Here is a 25458-nt window from a genome sequence, read left to right as displayed (position 1 = left end):
CAGTTAAAAGGCTGAGGTTTGGCATCTCAGATAAAAACTAGCACCAGTGAACACTTGATAGATATTTACAGAGTGAACTTAAAGTGGCTGTTCCTGTTGTATTTTTATTTTCCCACCTATGTCTAATTATTCTGGCTCACCTTAAGATTACAGAGTGGTCTCAGAGACATGGCAGCTTTGCAGAGTTCTGCAATTTGTGTGGCAAAAAGATATGTTCTAAATTAGGAATTAATTTCTATTGACAAGATCTGCGTATGTAGCAGGGACTGTCTTTAGTCTCCTGCTTTAGTCACACAAGTGTTGGGGTTATGGGTATGTATCACCACACCGCCATCTTAGAAATGGTCAGAATACAAAAAGAAGGTTTGTTTTGTTTGTTTGTGACACTGGCTGTCAAACACGAGGCCTTGAGTGTATTAAGGCCAGTGTTTTACCACTGAGCCATGTCCTTAACTCCTAGGAGGCTCTGATGCGTTTATAATTTAACTGGACAGAACCCTTTTTTCATAGTTTACTCGCCTTTATTCTTATTTGGGAAATAATACAGGTTTTTAAAAGCTTGTTAAGACTGAATTTGTTTCTTATGTGAAGAACTAGACTGACTAAACAAAAACTAAGTTCTCTGGATTATTTCTAACAAATAAAATCCAGATTATTTTATGTTTTATTATAGAGAACATTTTTGAGAAGGAAATGTCAGAAAGTTTTTTTTAGTATATTGTATAAGAAGAGATTATTTACTGAAATAATTCCTGTTACAATATTTCAAAAACAAAACCTTTAATTCCATAATACCATTATTATTAGATTCTATCTTAAATGGACCTAAGTTGTTTTGAATAAAATGCTTTTGTCTATTCAATATAATACTATGTGAAAGAATAAATAGGGGAAATTAGTTTGATTAGCAGAATGGTAGTGGGGAACTTTGCTTCCTAATGCAAGCATGCATGTGTGTGAGCACGAGTGCATGCATGCTGGAGGGTATGCATGGTTTCATGATCTCAACACTGACTGGAACTCGGTATATAGTCCAGGCTGGCCCCACATGTGTGGCAGTCCTCCTGCTCTGCCTCCCGAGTGTTGGTATTTAAGTGTGCATCGCCATTCCCAGTTTATGCTCTGTTCTTTTCACCCCAAATTGATCAAACTTTACTTGTTGTAAGATCGATCTGTCTGTCTGTCTGTCTGTCTATGCATGGTTGGCTGTGGGGTTAGATAAATCCACACCTCCACACTTTCAAGCATCTTCAAAACTTATGTATAGCTTCAAGTTAAGTAACTAGGAGGGCTGTGCAGTGGTAGTGCACATCTTTAGACTCAGCACTTGGGCAGAGGCAAGAGCATCTCTGTGAGTTCAAGGCTAGCCTCGTCTACAGAGTAAGTTCCAGGATAGCCAAGGCTACGTAGGGAAACCCTGTCTTTGAAGATAGATAGATAGATAGATAGATAGATAGATAGATAGATAGATAGATAGATAGATAGATAGATAGAAAGAAGATCCTTCATTCCTGTAGACAGTGCTGTTTCAGACACCCTCAGTATACTTTGCTAATATTAAACCTCCACTTTATAAGCTATTTTGATGCTCTGGTTTCATTTTTTCACTTTTTAAAAAAGATTTATTTATCTATTTATTTTAATGAGTACACTGTAGCTGACTTCAAACACACCAGAAGAGGGCCCTGGAGAAGAAGCCACCATGTGGTTGCTGGGAATTGAACTTAAGACCTCTGAAAGAGCAGTCAGTGCTCTTAACTGCTGAGCCATCTCTCCAACCCCTGATTTTATGTTTTCACAAAATAACTTGGTCATTCTTTTATAGTAATGATATGTGCAATGTTGTTTTTTGACAATATAGTCACAGAAATTTGACATAAATTTATAAAACCATACTTGGAGTGTATTATGCTTTGAGCTCCCATAATACTCCAGCTCATCTTCATTGTGTTAGGTAATATATATAGGATTCATATGAAAGATATGGCAGGAGCTAGTGAGATTATCATGGCAGATAAAGTGCCTGCCATGCAGCCATGAGGCTAGGAGTTCAGATCCCCAGCACCCGTATAAGAGCTAGGCATGTCTAACCCCAGTGCTGGGGAGCGCTGAGACAACTGATCTCTGGAGCTTGGCCAGCCAGGCTAGCTGCAGCAATGAACTCTGGGTCCTGGCTCAAGAAAATAAGGTATAGAGCAATCGGGGAAGACAAGCTGATGCCTACCTCTGGCCTGTGCACACACCCATTCCATCCCAACAAAGATGAGGCTATATGTATTTGTATGTTGTATAGATTACCTTTAATTTTTTTTGTACCTGTTGATAACCCATGTTTTCCCTATTTTTACAAATAAGAGCAACCAGTACTCTCAACACTTAGGAAGTTGAAGTCAAAAGAGACTGTTGTGGAGTTCAAGTCCAGCCTATGCTACTTAATGAGTTGGAGGCCACCTTGCACTAAGGAGGCCCTGCCTCAAAACAGCAACAAAGTTAAACTTGCTTGTAGAGACTTTTAACTGTTCCAAGGTCCTAGAATAGTTGCTTGTGAAGGTTAGATTTAAACTGAGTTCTCTTGAACTCTAAACTCTATTTTCACTCTTTAAATTATATACTCTTTTTTATCTAAGTTCCTTAAAACCCCGGTTTCACTCTGCTGTATTGTAATTGATCTCTTGTAATACAATTTGTTTGGTTATCTTACTTTATTTGTAACCCAGCCTTGGGGCCTGTTACAGACTAGTAGAGTGAACCACAGTGGTATCACTGATAAGGAAGCAAGAAGTTTGTTTTCTGGTTTAGTTCATTGTTTCATGAACCTCCTACCATTTGGATGTCTTAGCTTTTAGAGTTAGTTTCACGCAAATACATATGCACACACAAACTTTTGTGTAAATGGCTAGCCAGTGATCACCTTCTTTTTGATTTTGTGTGTGTGTGTGTGTGTGTGTGTGTGTGTAGGGGTATGTATGTGTTGGTATGTGTTTATGTGTTTATACTGGCATACTTATAGCAGCGTGTGTGTGTATAGGTGTGAGCAGGTGGAGGCCAGAGGTCACCTTGGGCATTGTTCCTTAGTTACTGTGTATCTTGCTTTTTTGAAATAAAGTCTTTCATTGAGACCTGGGACTCAATAAGTAGGCTAGGCTGGCTAGCTAGCAAGTCCTAGAAGTTTGCTTGTTCCACCTTGTCAATGCTGTGGTTACAAACACACTCCCCCACACCTAGACTTTTACTTGGGGGTTAAGTATCAAGCTCAGGTCCTTATGCTTGTATGGCTAGCACATCACCAACTGAACTGTCCCCCTAAGCCTCTGTTTTTGAAGCAGTCTTACACTGTAGTCCATGCTTGGTTAGTATTCTGTTGACCAAGTTGGCTTCAAACTTGTGGCAGTTTCTTCAGTTCTGAGATTGCAGGATGAGGCATCACACTTGTCTCTGACCTTTGGAGAACTTGGTTGGAGGTTCTAGCAGAGGCACAGGACGGCTCCAGTACCCTTGCCTGACAAATGACTATCCCCTTTAATCTACTGAGCATGCATCTGTGGAAGGAACATACACAGAATAGTGAGGGAGGAAAAAGACATCAACTGAATCAGCAGAGTCATCCTGACAATCAGTGGGTGACAAGATGTTGCAAGCAGGTTACACTCTCATCTATTTTTCTCTTTTATGGGTGAATATTTTTATTATTTGAATATATACTTCTCCCCCCTTTTGAAATAGACTTTCATTTAGTCCAGACTGGCCTTAAACTTCCAATCCTTCCATCTCTGTGTCTCCCATGCTGGGGGATGCTTTGTGCATGCTAAGCAAGCATTCTGCTACCATCTGGCTATATCTCTAGCCCAGTATATTTTAAACATGAAAATCTTATCTTCTATACCCATGGCCTTTCAAGTCCTACATAAAGTCTTGGGTCTGTGACGTTTGAGTTGATGTAATGAATTTATTTTCTAATAATGTTAACATGACTATAAAAGATGAAAGGATAAAAATATATGGTAACTTTAAACAATGTATGACATTAATTTATACATTAGATATTAAATCTATACTTTATCAATATTTGAAGGTTCAAGTTTTTGATACCTTTATTCTGTGAATAGTGCTCCCAAATTTTAATCTGGAAAAAAAAACCCAAAACACTGTAATAACTTTTTTTTTATTTCATTTGCATTGGTGTTTGTCTGCATGTACGTCTATATGAAGGTACCAGTTCCCCTGGAACTGGTTAAAGACAGTTGTGAGCTGCCATGTGGGTGCTAGGAATTGAACCCAGGTCCTCTCTCTGGAAGAGCAGCCAAGGCTTTTAACCACTGAGCCATCTCTCTAGCCTTTGAATAACTATTAAGAAAAGGTTTATAACCATAAGCTTGCTTGCTTATTTGTGTGTTTATTTGTTTGTTTGTTTATCCTTACTACAAGTTTTGTGTGGGATTATATAAATTGTTTATAAAACTCTTTGCTATAAAAGAGAATTTTAACATAATAGTGTTAACATATCATACAATTGGGATATATGCCATGTTGCTCCTGTATTCAGTTTTAGTCTCGGTGCAAAGCAGAAGAATCTAATGTGTTGCTGGGCTTTATTTTCTGTATTAGCTCCTCCAGAGTTCCTGATCTATGAAATGGCAGAGAATGGAAAAAATTGTGACCAGAGACGCATAGCAATGAGTAAGGATCAGCACAATGGAAGTCTCACAGGTAAGGACCGTGTGGCTGCACCAGCAGCAAACTGTCCCGGGGCGATGATGAGTGTCTTTCTTCTGGGATGTCACGTGAATTTCCTCACTAATCCTTACACTAACCAAGTAGTTTGCCTCTGCATTTTGGGATGGTGCGTCCCTTTAATGCTGGCACAGGCAGGCAGATGTCTGTGAGTTTGATACCAGTCTGTTCTACATAGTGAATTCTATTGCAGAAGAAACACCTAACCTACACCTATCATTCCCCAAATTTGTAGTTTGAATCCAAGTACAACTACTGGATTCTGGTTGTTGTTTTGTTTTGTTTTGTTTTGTTTTGTTTTATGAGGGTAGGGAGGTACATTTCAAGATAGGGTTTCTTTGCAACAGTCTAGAACTCACTTTGTAGGCCAAGCTTGCAGCTGAACTCACAGAGATCTACATGCCTCCAAGTGCTAAGATTAAAGGCGTGTGCCACTACGACAGGCCATTTGTGTATGACAGTTCATTTTCTTTTCTGACTGTTTGGACTAGTTCCCATTTCTCAGGATTACTGGGCTTGCTGTGAATGGTTACCTGGGACATGTATGAAACTTTGTTTCTAAGCAGTCATGCATTATGTATACCATCCTTCTATGAAGACTAAGAATACTCTGCAGAGCTGCCACTGATGGAGTGGAAAGAGATAGGCAAAGATGTACAGGCAGGTGAGAAGCCACTGAGGCTTCCGTACAGGAACCTACTGCAATCCTTGTTCTTTTGTTAAGATTCCAGAGACTAGAATTCTGTTCTATAAATTGCCTCCTACAGAAGGCTGATCTGAGTTTGGTACTTTGAACTCCTTAAATTTGCATGGTCTTAATGTTAAATCTCATTTATACTTTTGAGGTATTTTTATGCTATTAGAGATACAAGACAGCAAGGTGGGTCGATTTTTTTTTTTCTTTGAAAACGGTAGCACAGATGTTAGGAATTCTCCTTTAACTTCCATGCTGTTGTTTTTCAGACCCCTCTTCAGTTCATGAGAAGAAGAGAAGGGATCGGGAAGAAAGACAGAATATTGTCCTGTGGAGACAGCCACTCATTACCTTGCAGTATTTCTCTCTGGAAACTCTTGTAGTTTTGAAGGAATGGACCTCAAAGTAAAGAGCTTTCTTACTACTTTTTATATAAATCGTATTTACTAATTTTAGAAGTCCTTAGCCGTCTCCTACTCCCTGCCATCTGTTTCACCAAAAGGGATTAATTAAATTTAGAACATTATCATAGGAACATTTGTTTTCCTTTCTATAGTTTAAAAAGAATTAGACTAGGGGAATGGGGATATAGCTCAGTTAGAGTGCTTGCCTCTCAAGCACAAAACCATCACCACACAAGGACCAGTTTTCCAAGCTCTCCCTCTGCTGTGTACTTAAAGATCAGCCTGGCCTACATGAAGACTATGCCACCCACCTCACCCCACCCCAAATGGAGAGCAATATTTTGGGATATTCAGTTTGAAGAAAGATGAGTGAGGAAATGTTATTTACTTGATAGGTAATTGCAGGTGATTGCCTGCTCTTGTTGTCTTCTAGTGGAAACATGGAAAAGGTAGTGGTTGTTTCCACTGGATTTTATCTTAAAAAGAAACCAGGCCTGTTTGCAGTAGATACCCCAAGTCTGCTTTACTGACAGCCAGAGAAAAAGAGCTCTGCCATAAAATATGTCCTGTCTTTTAAACCCCTTGCATCTAGCTGTTTCAAATATGGCAGAGAGCAATTTCACATCCTATTATTTTCTGGTCCTTTTAAAGAATCTATACTGTTATCTTACAATTTTGTTGTATTTAACATTTATAAAACATTTTGTAACAAATTTCAGCTTATTTGATCCCTCTAGGAGCCCCACAAAGGAAGACAAGCAAATATATGAGTATTATGATTCTTAAAGGTAAAAGTGCAAATCAGATTGGTTAAATGCCTTGCTAAGAGAGCACTCCCCACTGGCCAACCCAGTCCGTGGCTAGAAAGCCAGCGCTTTTCCTGTTGTACCGCTCCAAATTCAGAGATAATGTGCAAACCAGATGAGGCTTTGGGTGGAGAAAGGCTGTCTGAGTAAGAGTGTGGCTGTATGATAATCCAGGTCCTGGCCCTGTGTACCTTGACTGACTCTGTCTATCCCAAAGGCTGTTTCTACAACTTGTAAGATCAATGTGACATTTTTTTTTTCCATTTCTTTTTAAGATTGTGGCATCGTCAAAGCATTGTGGTGTCCTTTTTACTGCTGCTTGCTGCGCTTGTAGCTACGTATTATGTGGAAGGAGCGCACCAACAGGTACTGTGCTGTGTTTCCCAGTCTGCAGTCACACATTTCAGAATGAGATAATGCAGAGTTCATAGAATTTATACCCTCAACATTTTAAGCATACTGATAACTGGTATCTTAATGTCTTATTCCTGCACTAAAAATACCCAAGCACTGTCTCATAGCTGGTCAATGTTATTCTGGTATTTAGGATACTGTTTTATCTTCAGAGATTTAAGCTAGCTTTTTTTGTATTTAGTCAAAACAGCGTGGATCCTTTCATCTTTACCACAATGTCTTCATAATGTCTACTGTATGCCTTTCTGATCTGTCCAGATTTCATCCTAGATTGAGAGGTTTTATGTCTGTGAAAGGTAGATTCATTTCCCTGCTGTCAGTAGTCATAGTACTGATGAGAAAATAAGGAAGTAACATTTGTCAGCACATTTTCATTAAAATAGTGAAACATTAATCTATCTTAATAGAAATGTTTTTTAGAAGCTATCATTTTAAAGTAATTATTCTAGTGTCAGAGAAGGTTTTTGTTGTTTTTAAGTAGTTTTCAATGCATTTTCTATAGGAATCTTTATATCTTGGCATGATGGTTTGTATATGCTTGGCCCAGGGAGTGGCACTATTAGGTGTGGCCTTGTTGGAGTAGGTGTTTCACTGTGGTCATGGGCTTAAGACCCTCACCCTAGCAGCCTGGAAGTCAGTAGTCTGCTAGCAGCCTTCAGATAAAGATGTAGAACTCTCTGTTCCTCCCGTACTATGCCTGCCGGGATGATGCCATGTTCCCTCCTTGATGATACTGGATTGAACCGCTGAACCTGTAAACCAGCCCCAATTAGATGTTGTTCTTATAAGACTTGCCTTGGTCATTGTGTCTGTTCACAGCAGTAAAACCCTAAGACAGTTGGTCAGACACTTTGCAACCAAGCTGTCCATGGTGTCTCATTCAAGTAAGCACAACAGAAGCAGGGGGATCACTGTGAGTCTGTTTAACAGAGTCCCAGGTTAGCTACAGGTACACAGTGAAATTCTGCCTCTTACCAAATAAATCCCAGCACTCCAGAGGCAGGTTGGTCCCTGTGAGTGAAGGCCAGCCTGATCTACAGAGTGAGTTCCAGGACAGCCAAAGCTATGCAGAGAAACCCTGTCTTACAAAACAAGGAAGGAAGGAAACAAAGCAAAGCAAAGCAAAGCAAAGCAAGCATCCAGCAACTCTATAACCTCTGTACTCTACTCCCTTATTTTATTGACTTTTTTTTTTTTTTTTTTTTGGTTTTTCAAGGCAGGGTTTCTCTGTGTTTCCCTGGCTGTCCTGGGCTCTGTAGACCAGGCTGGCCTTGAACTCAGAAATCTGCCTGCCTCTGCCTCCCAAGTGCTGGGATTAAAGGCATGCGCCACCACTGCCTGGCAGGTCAGCTCTTTCTTGAAAGTCAGGTCTTTCTTGCACTGAACTTCATTTTTGCTCTTGTTTGAAAAACAACGTGGTATTAAGCATACAGAAATTGTTTTATTCTTATTTTTTACTTGAAAAATCAAGAATGTATTCTATTAACAACAACAACAACAACAACAACAACAAAGTGTGTGATTGCTCCTCAATCTTGGTATTTTGAGACAGGTTCTCCACATGGCCCTTATTGTCCTGAAACTCAAGAGATCCCCCTGCCTCCCTCCCGAGTTTAAAGGGTTGCACCGCCATACCTGGTTCATTGCCCCCTTTCTTGACCACTGTGTCTCCTGTATTCCTAACGTTTTCTCTTTACAAATATTGCATAACTGTCTTTTTCTTAACACTGTTTTATGTGTAATTTTTCAGTCACTTTCAAGTGTTATTAGCATTACCATACTAGGTTGGGCACGGTAGCACACAAGCATAATCACACCACTCAGGAAGCAGAAGTAGAAGGAGCAACTAAAGCTCCAGGCTATGCCGTTGTACATGGAAAGTACCAGGCCAGGCTGCGCTACAGTCTGAGGTCCTCAAGAAATCAGAGAATAATAATAATAATAATAATAATAATAATAATAATAATAATAATAGTAATAGTGATTACCAAGCATGTGCCTTATTCTGCTCAGAGGGTTGGTTTTGTCTTTTGCTTTGCTTTTGTTTTTTGTTCTCTCTGCAGGGGTACACTGGCAGCTCGAGACCTCTTCAAGGAGTGTGTTGTCTTACTGTTTCTCAGCTTAGGGTCACAGAGGTGGTTAGCACTAGCATGGTCCTGGGCAGGTGTTTGAGTTTATACCTTGTCCCTTTTGTTTTTCAGTATGTGCAGCGGATAGAGAAGCAGTTTCTTTTGTATGCATACTGGATAGGCCTGGGGATTTTGTCCTCTGTTGGTCTTGGAACAGGACTGCACACCTTTCTGCTTTATCTGGTAAGCATGGCTTTCTTTCAGGGAACAAACATGAAGCTGATTCTTCTGTCTAGATTGGTGTATTTACTTTGGAATCTGCAATTCTAAAATCTGTGTTTAACTGCTCTGGATTTTCAAGTGTTCTAATCCTCAAACCAGTGCCTGAAGTAGGCTTTTTCCAATTTTGAAGTAATGATTATTTTGCTTTATGCATTTGTTATAATGGATGAAGTTCATTTCAGTTTATAAAATTCTGTGTAAAGCTTAGAACAAGTTATACCCATAATCTGAGCACTTGTGAAGCTGGGGAGTAGGATTGTTGTGAGTTTGAGGTTAGTGTAGGCTTTGTAACGAGACACTGTCTTGAAAACACAAAACAGTGAGGTGGCTCATCCAGTAAGGGAGCTCACTGCCAAGCATGACGGCCGTAGTTCAATCCTCAGAAGCTGCCTGATAGACAAAAGAGAGAACTGACTCCTGCAAATGTCCTGAGCCCTTTATTATGTGCTCAGTTACCCACACATACACACAAAACAAAGAAAAGAAATAAAACCGCCTTTTAAAAAAGGGGGGCTGGAGAGATGGCTCAGCAGTTAAGAGCACTGACAGCGGGGCTGGTGAGATGGCTCAGGGGGTAAGAGCACCCGACTGCTCTTCCAAAGGTCCAAAGTTCAAATCCCAGCAACCACATGGTGGCTCACAACCACCTGTAACAGAGATCTGATGCCCTCTTCTGGTGTGTCTGAAGACAGCTACAGTGTACTTACATATAATAAATAAATAAATCTTTAAAAAAAAAAAAGAGAGCACTGACAGCTCTTCCAAAAATCCTGAGTTCAATTCCCAGCAACCACATGGTGGCTTACAACCATCTGTAATGGGATCTGATGCCCTCTTCTGATGTGTCTGAAGACAGCTACAGTGTACTCACCTATATAAAATAAATAAATAAATCTTTAAAAAAATAAAATAAAAAACAAAACCAAGAAAAGGCTTTAAGTTGATACAGACAGTTTATCTGTTAATCAGCGACACAGAAACATTCTAAGCGGCCATGGGCGCTTGTCCATAGTTTGGATGTTGTTATTTAATATAACTGATGAAATAACATGTAAAACTTAGTTTTAAAGTACTTCCTTGGTGAAATACTAGTTTAAGTATAAGATAAAACTTTCCATTTTTACAAGTGACCTTAAAAATCTGAGGTAGAAGGAGAGTAGGCAGCTGAAGACAGGACAACAGGATCTAGGTAGGCCTTGTCAGAGTGAGGTAAGACTGGGATGCTTGAGTGCTTATTAAGCTCTGTGGCTACATGGTTTGTTTCTTTTGTTCTCTTCTTGTTCCTGAATAAGGAAGTAAAAACAATTCCATATTTGTAGTTTTATCTTCATTGGGTAGAAAGAATATCACAGTGATACTCAATGCTGAATTAATTCCATCATTTCAAACAAGGCTGCTCTATACATACTACATTCACTTCTGAATCCAATATGTTAATGTTAAGGCATGAATGATTGGTATAGGAGAGTGTTGAACTAATGATCTGAAGGATAATTTGGGAGTTAATCTTTAGTACATCATTTCTCTAAGTTTATTTTAAAGCTTGGAATTTTAAGCTAGACCCAGTGGCACATGGTACTAGCTGCTTAGGGGACTATAGCAGGAGCTTTGGGAGTTTGAATCTGGCTTGGGCAATATTAGGAGGCCCCATCTCAAAAATGTTTGAATTTTAGAATTATATTCATATCTGCTTATCTCTTACCTGAAATAAAAGTAAGTAATTGATTCTATTTCTTAGTAACTTCTAAACTGGTATAAGTTTGTATTTATGGTATGTGTGTGTTTGCACGTGCGTCCAGATATATCTATCTGTGTATACATGTAGACAGAGACAAGTTGTCAACATTCGGTGTCTTCCTCAATCACATACCACATATTTTTTGACACAGGGTCTACATAAACTTGTGTTTAGCTAGATTGCCTTGCCAGCGAGCCAAGGGATCCTCTTGTTTTTTCCTCCCCAGTTCTGGGATCACAAGCATCCTTTTCAGCTTTTTGCATAAATGCTGGACATCTAAATAAAAGTCTGCATGCTTAAACTGAATCTCTCTCCAGTCCTATAACTGCTAAATTCTTAGTAGTGTAATACTGCATTCAGATGTAGAAATTGAAGGAGAGAGAAAAAGAAAAGACAGATTAGATTATAGGATATCTTTTTGTTCTGTTTTTGTTTTTGTTTTTTATTTTGTGGGGTGTGTGTGTGCGTGTGTGAGTGTGTGTGTTTGGCTTTGGTGTTTTTAAGACAGGGTTTGTCTGTTTCTCCCTGACTTTTCTTGAATTCACTCGGTGAAGTTAGGTTGTCCTCGAACTCAGATCCACTTACTTCTGCCTCCCAAGGGCTGGGATTGAAGATGTGGGCCACCCTGCCCTATCTTCCTGTTCTTATCTAGACCCACCATCTGATATTTCTTGAAAAACAAGATGAAGGGCTTTGTTTATAATAGATGACAAACCTAAAATCCTCTGGGAAGCCGCATACATGGAAGATTCTACTGAACATTAAACGGAATTCAAATGAGTCCTCTTTAAATTGCATACAAATTTAGTATAAAGAAATTTGAGGGCTGGAGAGATAATTGAGTAAAGTACTTTCTGAACAACCTTGAGGACCTGACTTTGAATCCTCGGATGAGCCATTTTCTGACCTCTACCCCTGTGCCATGGCACACAGATACTCACCTGCATGGACACATTCGATAATAATAGCAATAATAGTAGTAGTAGTAGTAGTAGTAGTAGTAGTAGTAGTAGTAGTAGTAGTAGTATTGTAACAGTAAAGTTTATTACAGAATTAATGTAAAGGAAAAGTAAAATCTTTGTTTCTACTAATGAGCATTTTTACACTTGATCAGTGTGCTAGTTTAGTGGAATGTAATTAGAATTTTCTCAGCTTTAACTTTTAATGCATATGAGTATTTTGTATATCTGCATCATGTGTTTGCCTGGTGCCTGTGGAGGAACTGGAGTTACAGACAGTTGTGAGCTGTCTTGTGGGTACTAAGAACTGAACCTGAATCCTATGCAAGAGCAACACAGCCTCTTTACTGCTGAGTCATCTCTCTTGACAATTTCAAGAGCAATTGGGAGGAAGTTCTTTCTCACTGCACTCAATGTTATATCTATTATATACTAAGTCACAAGTAAGGAGATAGAATCATTGAACTTATAAAAACTACTGCATTAATTATACATAAATGTTTCCATGGGAAGTTTTTAGTATATTTGTGTATTATATTTGTATATAAATTGTTAAAATTACATGTGAAATTTTAACACATTTTAAAAAAAGACAGGAAATCAAAAGCAGAGTTTTGATTTGTTCTTAATACAAGCTATTCTAATAACTTTAAAATTTACCATTTCCTTTGTGATTTGTAACAATGTTTTAATTCTTAAGTACAGGGGGTCTCTCTCTCTAGAATCCCAGTGACCAGCATGTCAATCCATGTAAGATGAGCCAGTTCAGCTCAGTACAACTCAGTAGTCTGTGTTGGTTTAAACTTTGAGAATCTGACCCCAAGTAGTTTCCTTTAGATATATTTAATTAAGTACAGTATAATTTGGTGAAAAAATTTCCTGGTGATAATTAACTCAATCCCATGTTGAAACTTTGTAAGAACATGTGACATCTTCCATAAAGATAGGTTCTATATATAGATCGACTGAGAAAAAGAGTTTCATGATAAGGTCTTAGGGAGGATCTGGTGTGGTTTTAGCCACACAGATAATAAAAGTCACCAGGCTCATAACCTCCTCTGCTCTGAAAGCAAGTTCTCTCTCTCTCTCTCTCTCTCTCTCTCTCTCTCTCTCTCTCTCTCTCTCTCTCTCTCTCTCTCAAGATAACCCTGCATGTTTAACATTCCTGGTTTCTCTAGTGCTTCTGTGATGGCACAAGGACCTCTGTGCTTTGCCTCCCACACCTGACAATCTTCACTTCTTTTGTGTATTGTTGTTTGTTTGTTTGGAAGGGGGTGTCACTATATAGCCCTGGCTGTCCTGGACCTTACAGAGATCTTCCTCCCTCTGCCTCCTGAGTGCTAAGATTAAAGACGGGCACCACCATGCCGGGCTCCCTTGTCTTTTGATGATAGGACTGTGTTTGGGAAACCCCAATTGCATGTGCTTTCTTTTATGAGCTTAGATGTGATGATGACGACATTCTGATGGCCTACTTTTTTGTGATGGTGAAATAGACACCTCTACCTTGTTGTAATCATGTAACCCTCAGAGGCCAAGCAGCCATGCTAGGAACGTAGTCTGGGCAGACATACAGTCCCCTTCTTGTCGGATTTTGTGTTTGTATTGTTTGTAAAGTCTTACAGTTCATGTAGTTTGAAAAACTAAAGATTAATTTCTTCTTTATCATGATCATGCTTTCTAAAAATTAAGTAATATGAAAATGCTTTGTATTTCGTGTCCATTGGTCTTCACAGTGGAAGTTGCCTCTTTGCGGTTAAACCTTGTTAATTGTGATCGAATGTACACCAGATGGTCACTTAAGATTAAGACTAAAAAGATTAGATCTTAAAATGAAGTCATATTTTTCAGTTAATGAACAATTTCCTTATTTTTAAGATTAAGTTTTTCAATTGAAAGGTTGTAATTTGAAAATGTGTGTTGGAACCCTCATCACTCAATCAGCAGAGTTGCTGTTTCCATGGGAGTGGTGGGTGTGAGCCAGAGAGCAAAGCGAGCTTCTTTCATCTCTGCGGAACGGTACTTAGTAGGATGATTAGCAGAACCACTGACTTGTGTTGCTTATTCTAATTTCCTGAACATTCTACTTTTGTACCTAGGAGAATAAGCTTTTTATTCTTGTTGAAAAAAAAAAAAAACCTACGTTATTCACATTCTCCAAAGATTGTCATCTACGAGTGGTTTGAAATCAGTTTCCTAGGGGGCTGGAGAGAAAGATGGCCCAGCAGTTAAGGCCAGTGTGTTCTTGTGGAGGACCTTGCTTTCAATTCCCAGCCGCAGATGGTGGCTCACAATCATTCATAGTTCCAGTTCCAGAGAATATAATGCTGTCTGCTGGCTTCCATAGGCATCCATGTGTGTTGAACACATCCACACATGCAGAACAAAATAAATCCTAAGATCCTTTAAAAAAGAGAAAAAACCAATTCTAGAACTTGTCTTAGTACATCTATATTTGGTCACCACTAGATGGCATCACTAACACAATCAATATACTGTTGTATATTTGCCTATAAAGCATTCTTACCCAATTCCCAAATGACTCTCTTAGCTTAGACACATGATTTATTATTTGTCTATATTCACACATACATGGTTTGCTTACATAAGAATGAACGGGGCTGTGTGTAATCTTAGTTGCAGGGGATCCAGTGCTCTTCCTCTTCTGACCTGAATACCAGGCAAGCATATGTTTCACACATTCATGCAGGAAGATGTGCATACAAAGAAAATCTAAAATAATTTTTAAAGGATCAGTAAAATTACCAGTTAGCCTTGCTTTCCATTGACTTGCATATGTGGAAAATAATTCCCACGGCTATATATCCTGGACTGGTCTTGAACTCATAGCATCCTTCCTGTCAGGGCTTCCCAAATAAGGGGATTGCAGGTGTGCACCACCACATCTGGTTTTCCATCCTTTAATGGTGAAGAGTATGCAGAAGTTTTGATTATGAGAGAAGCAGAGTCAAGTAGCTAGGTTGGAATGTCTGCTCCAATATTAGCTATGTGATGTTTGATGAATTTCTTAAGATTTTTGTTGTTGTTATTGTTATTGTTGGTGGTGGTGGTTTTCTCGAAACAGGGTTTCTCTGTGTATAGTTTGGCTATCCTAGAACAGTCTGTAGACAAGGCTGGCCTCTAACTTTCAGAAAATCTTCTGTCTCTGCCTCCCAAGTGCTGAGATTAAAGACATGTATCACTATCACCTGGCATATTTCTTAACTTTTTTTTTTAAGATTTATTTATTTATTTTATATATGTCTATGTCTTCAGATACACCAGAAGAGGACATTGGATCCCATTACAGATAGTTGTGAGCCACCATGTAGTTGCTGGGAATTGAACTCAGGACCTCTGGAAAAGCAGTCAGTGCTCTTAACTGCTGATCCATCTCTCCAGCCCAGATTTCTTAACTTTTTTTTTTTTTTTTAAGATTTATTTATTTATTTATTATATGTGTGTACACTGTAGCTGTCTTCAGACACTCCAGAAGAGGGCATCAGATTTTTGTTACGGGTGGTTGTGAGCCACCATGTGGTTGCTGGGATTTGAACTCCGGACCTTTGGAAGTGCAGTCAGTGCTCTTAACCGCTGAGCCATCTCACCAGCCCGATTTCTTAACTTTTAAACCTTAGTTTATTCAACTATAAATGGAAGTGATAATAATGGTAATTATCTCGTGACTGTTTTGAGGACTAAATGAAATAACAAATGTATCTTTTTAAACATGATGTTTAATACACATAAAGTATCTAGAAAATTATTCCAGCTATTATAAATACTATACTATGTTACAGAGTTTTATATTTTTGTTTTGAAGAAGAGAGAGTATAAAAGAGAAAAAGACCAGAGACACTTAAGGGTTTGCGTTTCAGTGCATGTGTGCATATGTGAAAGTCGTAGGACATGTTTGCTGTCAGTTCTCTCCTTTTTTTATGTTTTACTGTTTTTGAGACAGGATTTTGTTGTTTGTGTGGCTGTGTTGCATACTTGAGCTTCCAGCAAATTCTCCTGCTTCCACCTCCCGTTCCCCATAGGAGTGCTGGCATTCTAAATGTAAAGAGCTGTGTCCAGCTTCTCCCATGGGTCCTGTGAGTCAACTCAAGTCCTCAGACTGTGCCAACACAGTCTGAGGCGATCTCTGGCTTCTCAGCTCCTTGTTTAAAACAAGTGATCATTTTCAATATGTGTGTTATGCCTTTGTTTTCTTCTCAGTGCTAAAGATTAAACTAACAGCCTCGAACATGCTTGCCAAATTTTCTACTACTGACTACATCCACAGTCCACCCTTAGCTATTCTCACCAGCCTTGGCTGCTTAGTGAATCTCAAAAATAAAATAAAAAAGAGAAAATGCCTGCTGGGTGATGGTAGCACATGCCTTTAATCCCAGCACTCTAGAGGCAGAAGTAGGTGAATCTCTGAGTTTGAAGCCGGCCTGGTCTAGAGAGTGAGTTCCAGAACAGCCAGGGCTACTCAGAGAAACCCATTCTCAGAGTATGGGGGAGGAGTGAGCAAAATTAAGGTTTAAAGTCTTACATCTAAATAAGAAAGCTGAGTGTGGTGACCCACACCTATAATCTCAGCACGTTAAAGGTAAAATACGGAGTTGAAGGCTACCCTCACCTACATAAGTTCTAAAGTTGATTAACCTGGGTTTCATGAGCCCCGATCACAACAGCAGCAAAAGCTATAATTGCATTGGCAGGCTTCCATTGTGTGGTGTATAGACAGTTTTTGACACTAGGGGGAGCATTTTCCTGCAGAGAGATTTTTCAAAGCTCAGTTTCTACACTGGGCCTTTGGGATACCTACCCTTACAGACAAATGTTATTTTTAGCCTAATTCACTAGGATTTCTTTTTTCACACTTGGGATCAAAGTAGAAAAATGCCTGGAGCATTAGCATTCTCCCTTCTAAAAGCAATGTGAAGGTAGGATTTGGAACTATTGGATTATAGTATAAAATTGACCAAGCTTTATTAGAAATTGTAACCAAATTGTGTTGTCCTTTGAAAATTCCTCCTTAAGAGACATTTTCTTAATATGATCGTTTCAACAAAATACCTTACCTTTGTTATAAGTTAAACACAACAAATATGTATAATATTTGCTGCCCAGATGCCTGTTTTACTCTTAAGTTTGGATTATTTTATTTTAAAGTGGAGCAGAAATTGTACCTTTTTAAAATCTGGCATGTTGATTGTCTTCTCGTGTTTAAACATTGCTGTGGGTAGTGCCTGATAGTTGTCTGTGCTGCTCTAAGCTGTGTTTCCTTAGGTACAGATATTTCTGGGCCCTTTTGGCTCTTGATTCCTTATTGCTGGAAGTAAATATTTGGGAACTATCACTGAGATGTGGTAAAGTGAAGCGGAGAAATAGTTTCCGTAACTGTGCTGTTAATGCCATGATGGTGGTGATTGTCTCAGAGCTAACCTGCCAGCTTCCTCTTCGCTACTTTTTCTAACTCTGATGATTGCGTCAGTGCTCATCTGTGAATCTTTGAGTACAAAGAAGGAAGAAATTACCCCAAATTGGGTTGTGGTGTCACTGATACTGACTTCTGTAGGCACGGTGACTGTGGCATGATCACTTTGAGTCAGAGCTCATCCTGGAAGATTAGCAGCCTCTTTTTAGGAAAAAAAAAAATGCCTGTTGGCCTTTGGTTGATGAGGGAGGGAATGGTAGCTCCTCTCCCTCTCTCTCCCCAAGGAGTGACTCATCTATTAACTCATGAGCGTCACCACATCAAAAGCAGAAACCAAGGTCTCCAGGACATAGGGGTTTATACAGACTGGATAGCTTCCTGCCCTTAAGTCACTATTTATAATTGTGTGCTTAAAAGAAAGCTTCAAAGACTATGTTAAACAACTTGCATAGCTCTCTACCTAAATATGTAGTCCATTTGTTCGGAATACTTAGGTCAACTCATGATCAAAATTTGCTTAGAAGATGGAGGTCAGTGGCAGAGCACTTCCCTAGCATGCTCAACGGCCCGGCTTCAAGCCCAACCTCAGAAAAGAAAGAGGAAGGTCAGTTAGGGTTTGTTAGTGTTTTCTTTGTTTTGTGGGGGTCTCACTCTTTGGCATTGGCTGGCCTGGAGCTCACTATAGCAGCTTGACCAGGTTGATCTCAAACTCACAGTGAGTGATTCCCCGCCTTGGCCAGCTGAATGTTGAGAGTAAAGGGTGTGCTACCAGGCCTGCCCTCTCAGGCTTACTGATAAACATTTGAGGTGATGGGTCACCTAAAAATTGTTAGCTTATTGATGTATATAGTTTACATTGTATAGTGTATAATGTATACTAAAACATCATACTGTACTGAAAGTGATACACAGTTATTTGTAAATCTTTAAAACCAATTTTACTGATTTTAAAGGAGAAACAAAGTATTTCTTCTTCTTTTTTTTTTTTTTAGATTTATTAATTTATTATATGTGAGTACACTGTAGCTGCCTTCAGACACACCAGAAGAGGGCATCTGATTTCATTATAGATGGTTGTGAGCCACCATGTGGTTGCTGGGATTTGAACTCAGAACCTCTGGAAGAGCAGTCAGTGCTCTTAACTACTGAGCCATCTCTCCAGCCCCAAGTATTTCTTTATATTAAGAATACTAATCTGGTAGAATTCACTTGCTTCCAGAAGGTTCATGGGCTAATTAATGTTAGAGTTTACTTTTGTTTTGGCCAGCAGATGTGTACTTTTAACATATAATAATATATTCTTGCCCTAGGTGCCACAGCCATTGTTTTATTTTTAAACACTTTGTTACATTAGGAAGATAAGGCAGAATTCTAATTATACTTTGTTTAAGTCTAACAGATTTAAAGACCTGCCACTCACATTAACTAATGCCCAGGCCTTTGGGTTTAGACAAACCATGCTGCTTTCTATAGAGAAGAGCAGGGAAGTGCTAGCTTGTGACTTGACAAAGAGAATCTAAAGAACAGGTCTGGGGGGCTGGAGAAGATGGCTCAGTGGTTAAAAGGAGTGGCTGCTCTTCCAAAGGACCAGTGCCCACATTGCATCTGGGCCACAACTACCTGTAAATCAGTTAATTCCCAGGAACTTCCTGGCTTCTTTGGGCACAGACATCCAATGTGAACAAAATATCCTTATAAATAGAATTTTTAAAAAGAAATTTTAAAAAAAGAAGAAATAAAGGAATAGGTCAGCTTTTTGGTGTCTATTTGCAGTGAGTAGTTCTATATTCCACCCATCTAGCAGTCCTTTCTGTAGGTCAGAACCTTAAGTAAGTTGTTTTCTGACTGGTGAGAAAAGCAACTGTTTTTAACTTCGGGGGAGTAGAATTCCTGTGTGGCTTCTAAAGTCTCCCAAAAGTCAGACTTTAAACAAGGAAGAAAGAAAGGTTGCAGTCATGCAGACAACCCTTTGTCTCCCAGACATCCCTAGTGATCACATTCCAGACCAGCACGGTCCTTCTGTTCGTCAGTGAAGAGTGAGGCGAACATGGTTTCCCAGTGAATCAGAGCACGCCTCGGCTTTAGTACCTTTGGCCTGAGTTTTCCAGACAAAACTAATTGGAAATTTTGCCCTTGGGATCTCCCTTGACTTCTGTATGTAGATGATAGATTTAGCTATGAGTTGACATTACAGATGCTGGGGAAGCATGCCAGTGTTTAGGAATGTTTTATCAGTTTTAAGACAGCGGCCTTGACTGTAAGACTGTCAGTGTGTCTTCCTAGGAGTATTTATACTCTCTCACACACACACACACAAACACACACACACACTCAGTCTTCATCACCCAAAGAGGTTTGACTAAACTAGTTCCTAGTTTAAAAAAAATGAGGTGTAATTATAATAAATTGTGGTCTGTTCTAGTGTACATACAAAGAACTTGAAAACTTCAAAACCCAGAAAATGGTTTGGGGTGTGTGTGTGTGTGTGTGTGTGTGTGTGTGTAAAATAAAGTAGAATTACATATACTATTTCATCATTTTACAATTAGAAATGTTTTAATTGATTGAACTATGAGTATATTCCTACCTCCTTGTGAAGACCTTAATTTGTGTTTGTGACCTAAGAGCTCTTTCTTTGGACTTGTATAGATACTACATCATCATCAGAGCACAGCTTAAAATTTCTCTTTACGGACAGGTCAGGGCAGCTTTGTTTGACATCATCTCAGATGTTATGAACAGCCATTGAGATGGCTCAGTGGGTAAAGCTGACCTGAGTGAGCTCAGTCCTCTAACCTCAGGCTTGCACACTGGTGCACAAATTAAAGTCTTACTTTTCTTGTTTGGTATTCTTTGGTATATAGTGGCACCCACCCTAATCTCAGAACTCAGGAGGTTGAGGCTGGGCAACAAAATGAAAACTTGTTTTTAAACAACACAAATGATGGCCTAAAAAAATTCTAAATTTATTTTATTACCACCACTAAAGATAGAATAAAATTAATCTCACAGAATAATCTGAGATGGAAGTTTTTTCTTTGTACTTTACTCTGGAAAGATTATAAATTGTAGTAATATATAAAATTTGTATAAAAAGACCTGAGTCTGGAATGGTGCTGCTTATTATCTCAGAAGTTGAAAGGCTAAAACAAGAGAATCTGGTATATGATGAGGTCAGCTACAGCTGCAAAACAAAATCCCCAGGAAACTTAAAATACCTTTTTTCACAGCCAGATAGTTCTGTCCACTCCTTCGAGAAGCCTGCCTTCTGGGCTGACTTTGGAGTATCCTCACCCAGCAGCCTTGCCTGGGCAAGTATAATGTCTGTTATCTTGAGCAAAGCAGAATTATTCTGTCAATCAAACTTTGGAAACTATTATATAATAAATACAACTTATGAGACTAGATATCTGGAATCTCAAAATAAAACAAAAGCAGATGTTCAGTGTCATATATATCTAAAACGTTATTATTGGGCTAGAAATACTATATTTAAATTTGAAGAAAACAAAATCTTCATTTGCCACTTTTCCCTAAAGCTGTTCCCTGTACTGACTTTGTTATATACCATTTTTGTTGCATAGAACTCCTATATCCGTATGAATTTTCTTTCTACTTACCCTATCAGTTAATGAGAGATGGGTGTCCTACTTAGGCTTTCTCTTGCTGCTATAAAACACCATGACCAGAGCTTGGGGAGGAAGGAAGGCTTCAGTTCACCTTACAATCCTTAGCTAATGCTCCTCTGCAGGCAGGAACTCAAGGAAAGAGCCTGGAGGCAGGAGCTGAGGCAGCAGCAGGAGAGGAGCACTTGCTGGCTTGCTCCATGGCTTGCTCAGCCTGCTTTCTTCTCGAACCAAGAACCACTAGCCTAGGGGGTGCATCATAGTGAGCAGGACCCTCCCGTGTCCATCATCAATCAAGAAAATGCACCACAGGCTTACCTGAAGGCCAGTCCGACAGAAACATTTTTTTTTAGCTCAAGTTCCCTCTTCTAAAATGACACCACTTTGTGTCAAGGTAATGGAAATCTAGCCGGTACGTGGTGTTAATATTTTCAGTGATGAGCTAAGTGCAGTGATAGACAGCTGTAATAATGGCACTTTCAAGGAAGAGTAGGGAGAGAGAGAGAGAGAGAGCCCCCCCCAAAAAGAAAATTCTACTGTGGTTAGGAATCTGCTAATCTCTGTGTTCGATTACTAAGTGTTCCTTTTTGTGTTAGCTCCTGTTATATGCGTGGTAAAACTTCTAAAGCTTCCTAAAGATTTACCCTTTTGGCATGTCCCTCCTGTGCTCTGTTCTTACGTCTGATGCTAAGATGCCGTGCCATCTTCTAAGATGCCTTTCAAGTGTTCTGTCTTTTTACCCTTTTTACTTTTCCTTGGCTCTTACTTTTAACTGGATAGTTTTTTAAAGATTTAATTAGTTTACTTTATGTGTGAGTGTTTCCCTGCATGTGTGTGTGCACCATGTGTGTGTATGTGCTGGTTTCCTGAGGAGGTAAGAAGAAGGGTCGGATCTGTAGGATTGGAATCGCAGACAGCTGTAAGCTGCAGACGGAGTGCTGGGAGCCAAGTGTGGGTCTGGAAGAGCCTTCATGTTCTTAACTGCTGCGCCATCCCTCCAGCCCCCAAACGCCTGCACCTGGTTGTATTACTAATCAGCGTCAACAGTCTTTGCCTTCTCCGTTTCGTATTTGGTCTGTTTCTGACTAATGCCATTCTCAATCTGGTTGAGCTCAAGTGCGGCCCTCTGAGTATTTGTTGCTTTTTTTCTTCCCCTCTTGTTACCTTGATCTTTGGCTTATTTACCATAGTTTAAAAGAAAATTGTAAGGGTTGTGCTGATACAGGTGAGTTGGCAAGCGTACGTGCTCTCTGTCTATTTTCTTTCTCTCGTGCTTCTGTTGTCTTCACTTTACCTCTGCGCAGGTCTTGAGCCCCAACTCAAGTGGTTTGCTGTTGTTGATTGGTTGGTTGTGTTTTTTCTTTTCTCTTCTTTTCTTTTCTTTTCTTTTTTTTCTCCCTGTTGTTAGAAACTCAGCCTAGGGCTTCAGACCGCTGCACAAGATGTGTAAACTGAGCTTTGTGCCCAGACCAGCCTTCGCTTTAACAGCTGCTTACCTCATTAAGGATTCAAATAAAGAAGGAAATCTGCATTTCCAATGTTCTTCTGACTTCATCTTATATTTGAAGTGTATTTGCTATGGGTTCTAGTTCACATATATTTTACTTCATACTTTTAATGTTTTATAAAAGTAACTTTATCTTTTCTTCCAATTATTTCTGATTGTAAGTCTAACCCTATCTTCTCCTTGGATGGTGTTATTTTTGATTTCTTCTGATGATTAAGATTTTTTTTTGCAGTTGAGTCCTGCCATTTTGACTGTAATGCTTTTCTTACCAGCAGTTTATGTTTTATTATTTTCTTTTAATTGATTCTCATTAAGGTTTATTTTATTCCTAGATCTTTTTTTAACCACAAGAAAAAAAAAGATTAAAAAAAAGTCTTTTTTTTTTTTACCTAGACATAAAACCTGTACAATAATTTGTCCACTGTTTCTTTTATTATTTTCCTGAAGCCCATATCTGCCCTCTGTGTATCACACTGGTGGGTTTTTCCTCCTTGGTCATTAAGATGTGTATCTTACCCTGGGCTTTCCCTCTGCCTCCTTCAGTCTGGCTGCTTTCTGTTACTGGTTATATCCAGGTAACCTTTTTTTTTTTTTTTCTTTTTTCTTTTTCACTCTTGCCTGTCCTGTCTCTATAATTTCTGGCTTGGCTCACTTATTTCTTTGTTCTAGCTAAAATAGGACTTGCATATAATACATTGTAGTGAGGCTTGCACTTTTTGAAAAGTATACTTAAAAGATGGTTTTATGCTTGGGGGTTGTTAGATAAGTCAGTGATAGAGCACCTGCATCACGTGTGTGAGGCTACGGGTTCGGTCCCAGCACTATAAGGAGGACTGGAATATATGTAATTTTATCAATTATTTTATTCAAAACACTTGTTTGTTCTTTGGAACAATTAGACTGTAAAGTTGAAAAGAACTGCAAGGTTTCCTATCAGTAAGTATAGTCTAACCTAATATCCAGATGTAGGCTACTAATAGGCTTGTGAAAATGAACGAGGGCTAGTACTGAACTGCTAGCCAGGCCCCTTAGCTTTCATTTTGTCTGGAAACCAGCGCATGAGCCTCCAGGCTGAGTAATCATGACTTCACAGTGCGGCTATGGGAAGAATGTACACTCTTGACTGAATGAACAAAAAGGGTCCTGCTGTGTGACCCTCCCTGGTCAGAAACTCCTTATGTAGTCTGCCCAGCTAGGTTGTTCCGGAGCTTGCTAAGTAGCTGGGAATAAACAAACTTCCTGTACTCTTGCCTGTCCTGTCTAAGTTCCAGATTACAGGTGTGAGTCACCATGCCCACTTTATGTGAGTGGCCAGGGCCTTATGCTTTCATGCGAGGCAGGCCCCCTGAACAATCATCTGTAGGGGAAAAATTCTAAAATTGGTGAGACTTTACTCTTTTAAAGTTAAAACTATATCCAAGAAGTATATTTTATGGTGTGATATATTTGGTTTGTATTTTAATCTGCTTTGGAATGGAAGTGTCTGCCTCCCACAGCCGGGAGCCTAGAGTTGGAAGGAACCTAGGCTTGCCAGGCAAGGGTTGTACCAGCTAGCTCCACCACTTCCAAACCAACACACACAAACACACACACACACACACATATGCACGTCCCTTTTTTAAAAATCCAGCTGTATCTGTAGCCAAAAGAAAAGAACAGTCAAACTCTTGGATTTTCTTCATTTTTAATTACTGCCATCATATGCCTTTCTTGTCTTTTCTCAGGTTAAAAGTATTGTTTTTTTGTTTCTGAAACTACATCTCACTGTGTAGTCCCGACTGGCCTAGAACTCTTGGCAAAGCCTCAGTGACCTGCTTCCCGCCCACTATGCCTGACTGCGTTACCGTTTAAATATTGGGTTTGCTAGATATCATTATATCCTTAGTTTCGTGGTTAAATATGACATTAAGAAACCTAATTGAGGGTGCCTGAATTTTGGGGTGCCAATGTAACCTAGATATATAGGATTCATGTATGAACTTGCCAAAGAATAAAAAAAAAAATTAAAAGAAAGACAAAATGAAAATACTCTTTTTAAAATGTTCAGTGCTTTAAATCTTGAATATTGTTTTATTAGCAATTAAATTTTTTTAAAAAGCAAAGACTAAAAATAAAAAGTAAGATGATGAAGTAGATTTTTAAACAAATTTTCTTTAAAAACAAGTTAATATACAAAATGAAATAAATAAGTAAACAAGCATGGAGAGGAGTAGTTGGATAAAATGGTTCACAGTTAAGAGTCCTTCCTAGCCGGGCGTGGTGGCACACGCCTTTAATCCCAGCACTCAGGAGACAGATCATGTGGATTTCTGAGTTCAAGGCCAGCCTGGTCTACAAAGTGAGTTCCAGTTCCAGCTACACAGAGAAACCCTGTCTCAAAAAACCAAAAAAAAAAAAAAAAAAAAAAAAGAGTGCTTCCTATTCTTCCAGAGTTTGGTTCCTAGCACACACAACAGGTATCACACAGCTCCTTGGAACTGCAGTTCCAGGGCAGTCCCATGCCTCCAGCCTCCCTGGACACCTGCATTCATTTGCTCATACACACACACACACACACACACACACACACACACAATTAAAAGTGAAAAATATAAATTAGGGGGTTGGAGAGATAGCTTAGCAGTCAGGAGCATTTGTTACTTTTGCAGAGGACCCCCCAGATTTGGTTCACAGCACCCCATGGTAGTTCAACCCCAGTCCCAGGGAATCCAAATCCCTCCTTTAGTCCCTTCTGGTACCAGGCACACATAGATGCATATAGGCAAAATACTCACGTACATAAAATAAAAATAGCTAATTC

General features: G+C 39.2%; 1 protein-coding gene across 4 annotated transcripts in view; it reads left to right on the top strand.

Annotated features, from left to right (window-relative positions):
• Window positions 1-25458, top strand: part of Vmp1 (vacuole membrane protein 1) — a 99979-nt gene that overhangs the window by 13353 nt on the left and 61168 nt on the right. For all 4 annotated transcript variants that reach the window (NM_029478.6, NM_001379040.1, NM_001356531.3 and 1 more), the window contains exons 2-5: window positions 4606-4707; window positions 5695-5830; window positions 6911-7001; window positions 9251-9361. In NM_029478.6, the coding sequence (NP_083754.2) occupies window positions 4632-4707; window positions 5695-5830; window positions 6911-7001; window positions 9251-9361 (414 nt within the window). In that variant the 5' untranslated portion in view covers window positions 4606-4631. The remainder of the gene's footprint in view (window positions 1-4605; window positions 4708-5694; window positions 5831-6910; window positions 7002-9250; window positions 9362-25458) is intronic.

Source organism: Mus musculus, chromosome 11 (assembly GCF_000001635.26).
Source record: "Mus musculus strain C57BL/6J chromosome 11, GRCm38.p6 C57BL/6J".
NCBI lineage: Eukaryota > Metazoa > Chordata > Mammalia > Rodentia > Muridae > Mus > Mus musculus.
Note: the sequence above shows the minus strand (reverse complement) of the source record. Positions and strands in the feature narration are given on the sequence as shown.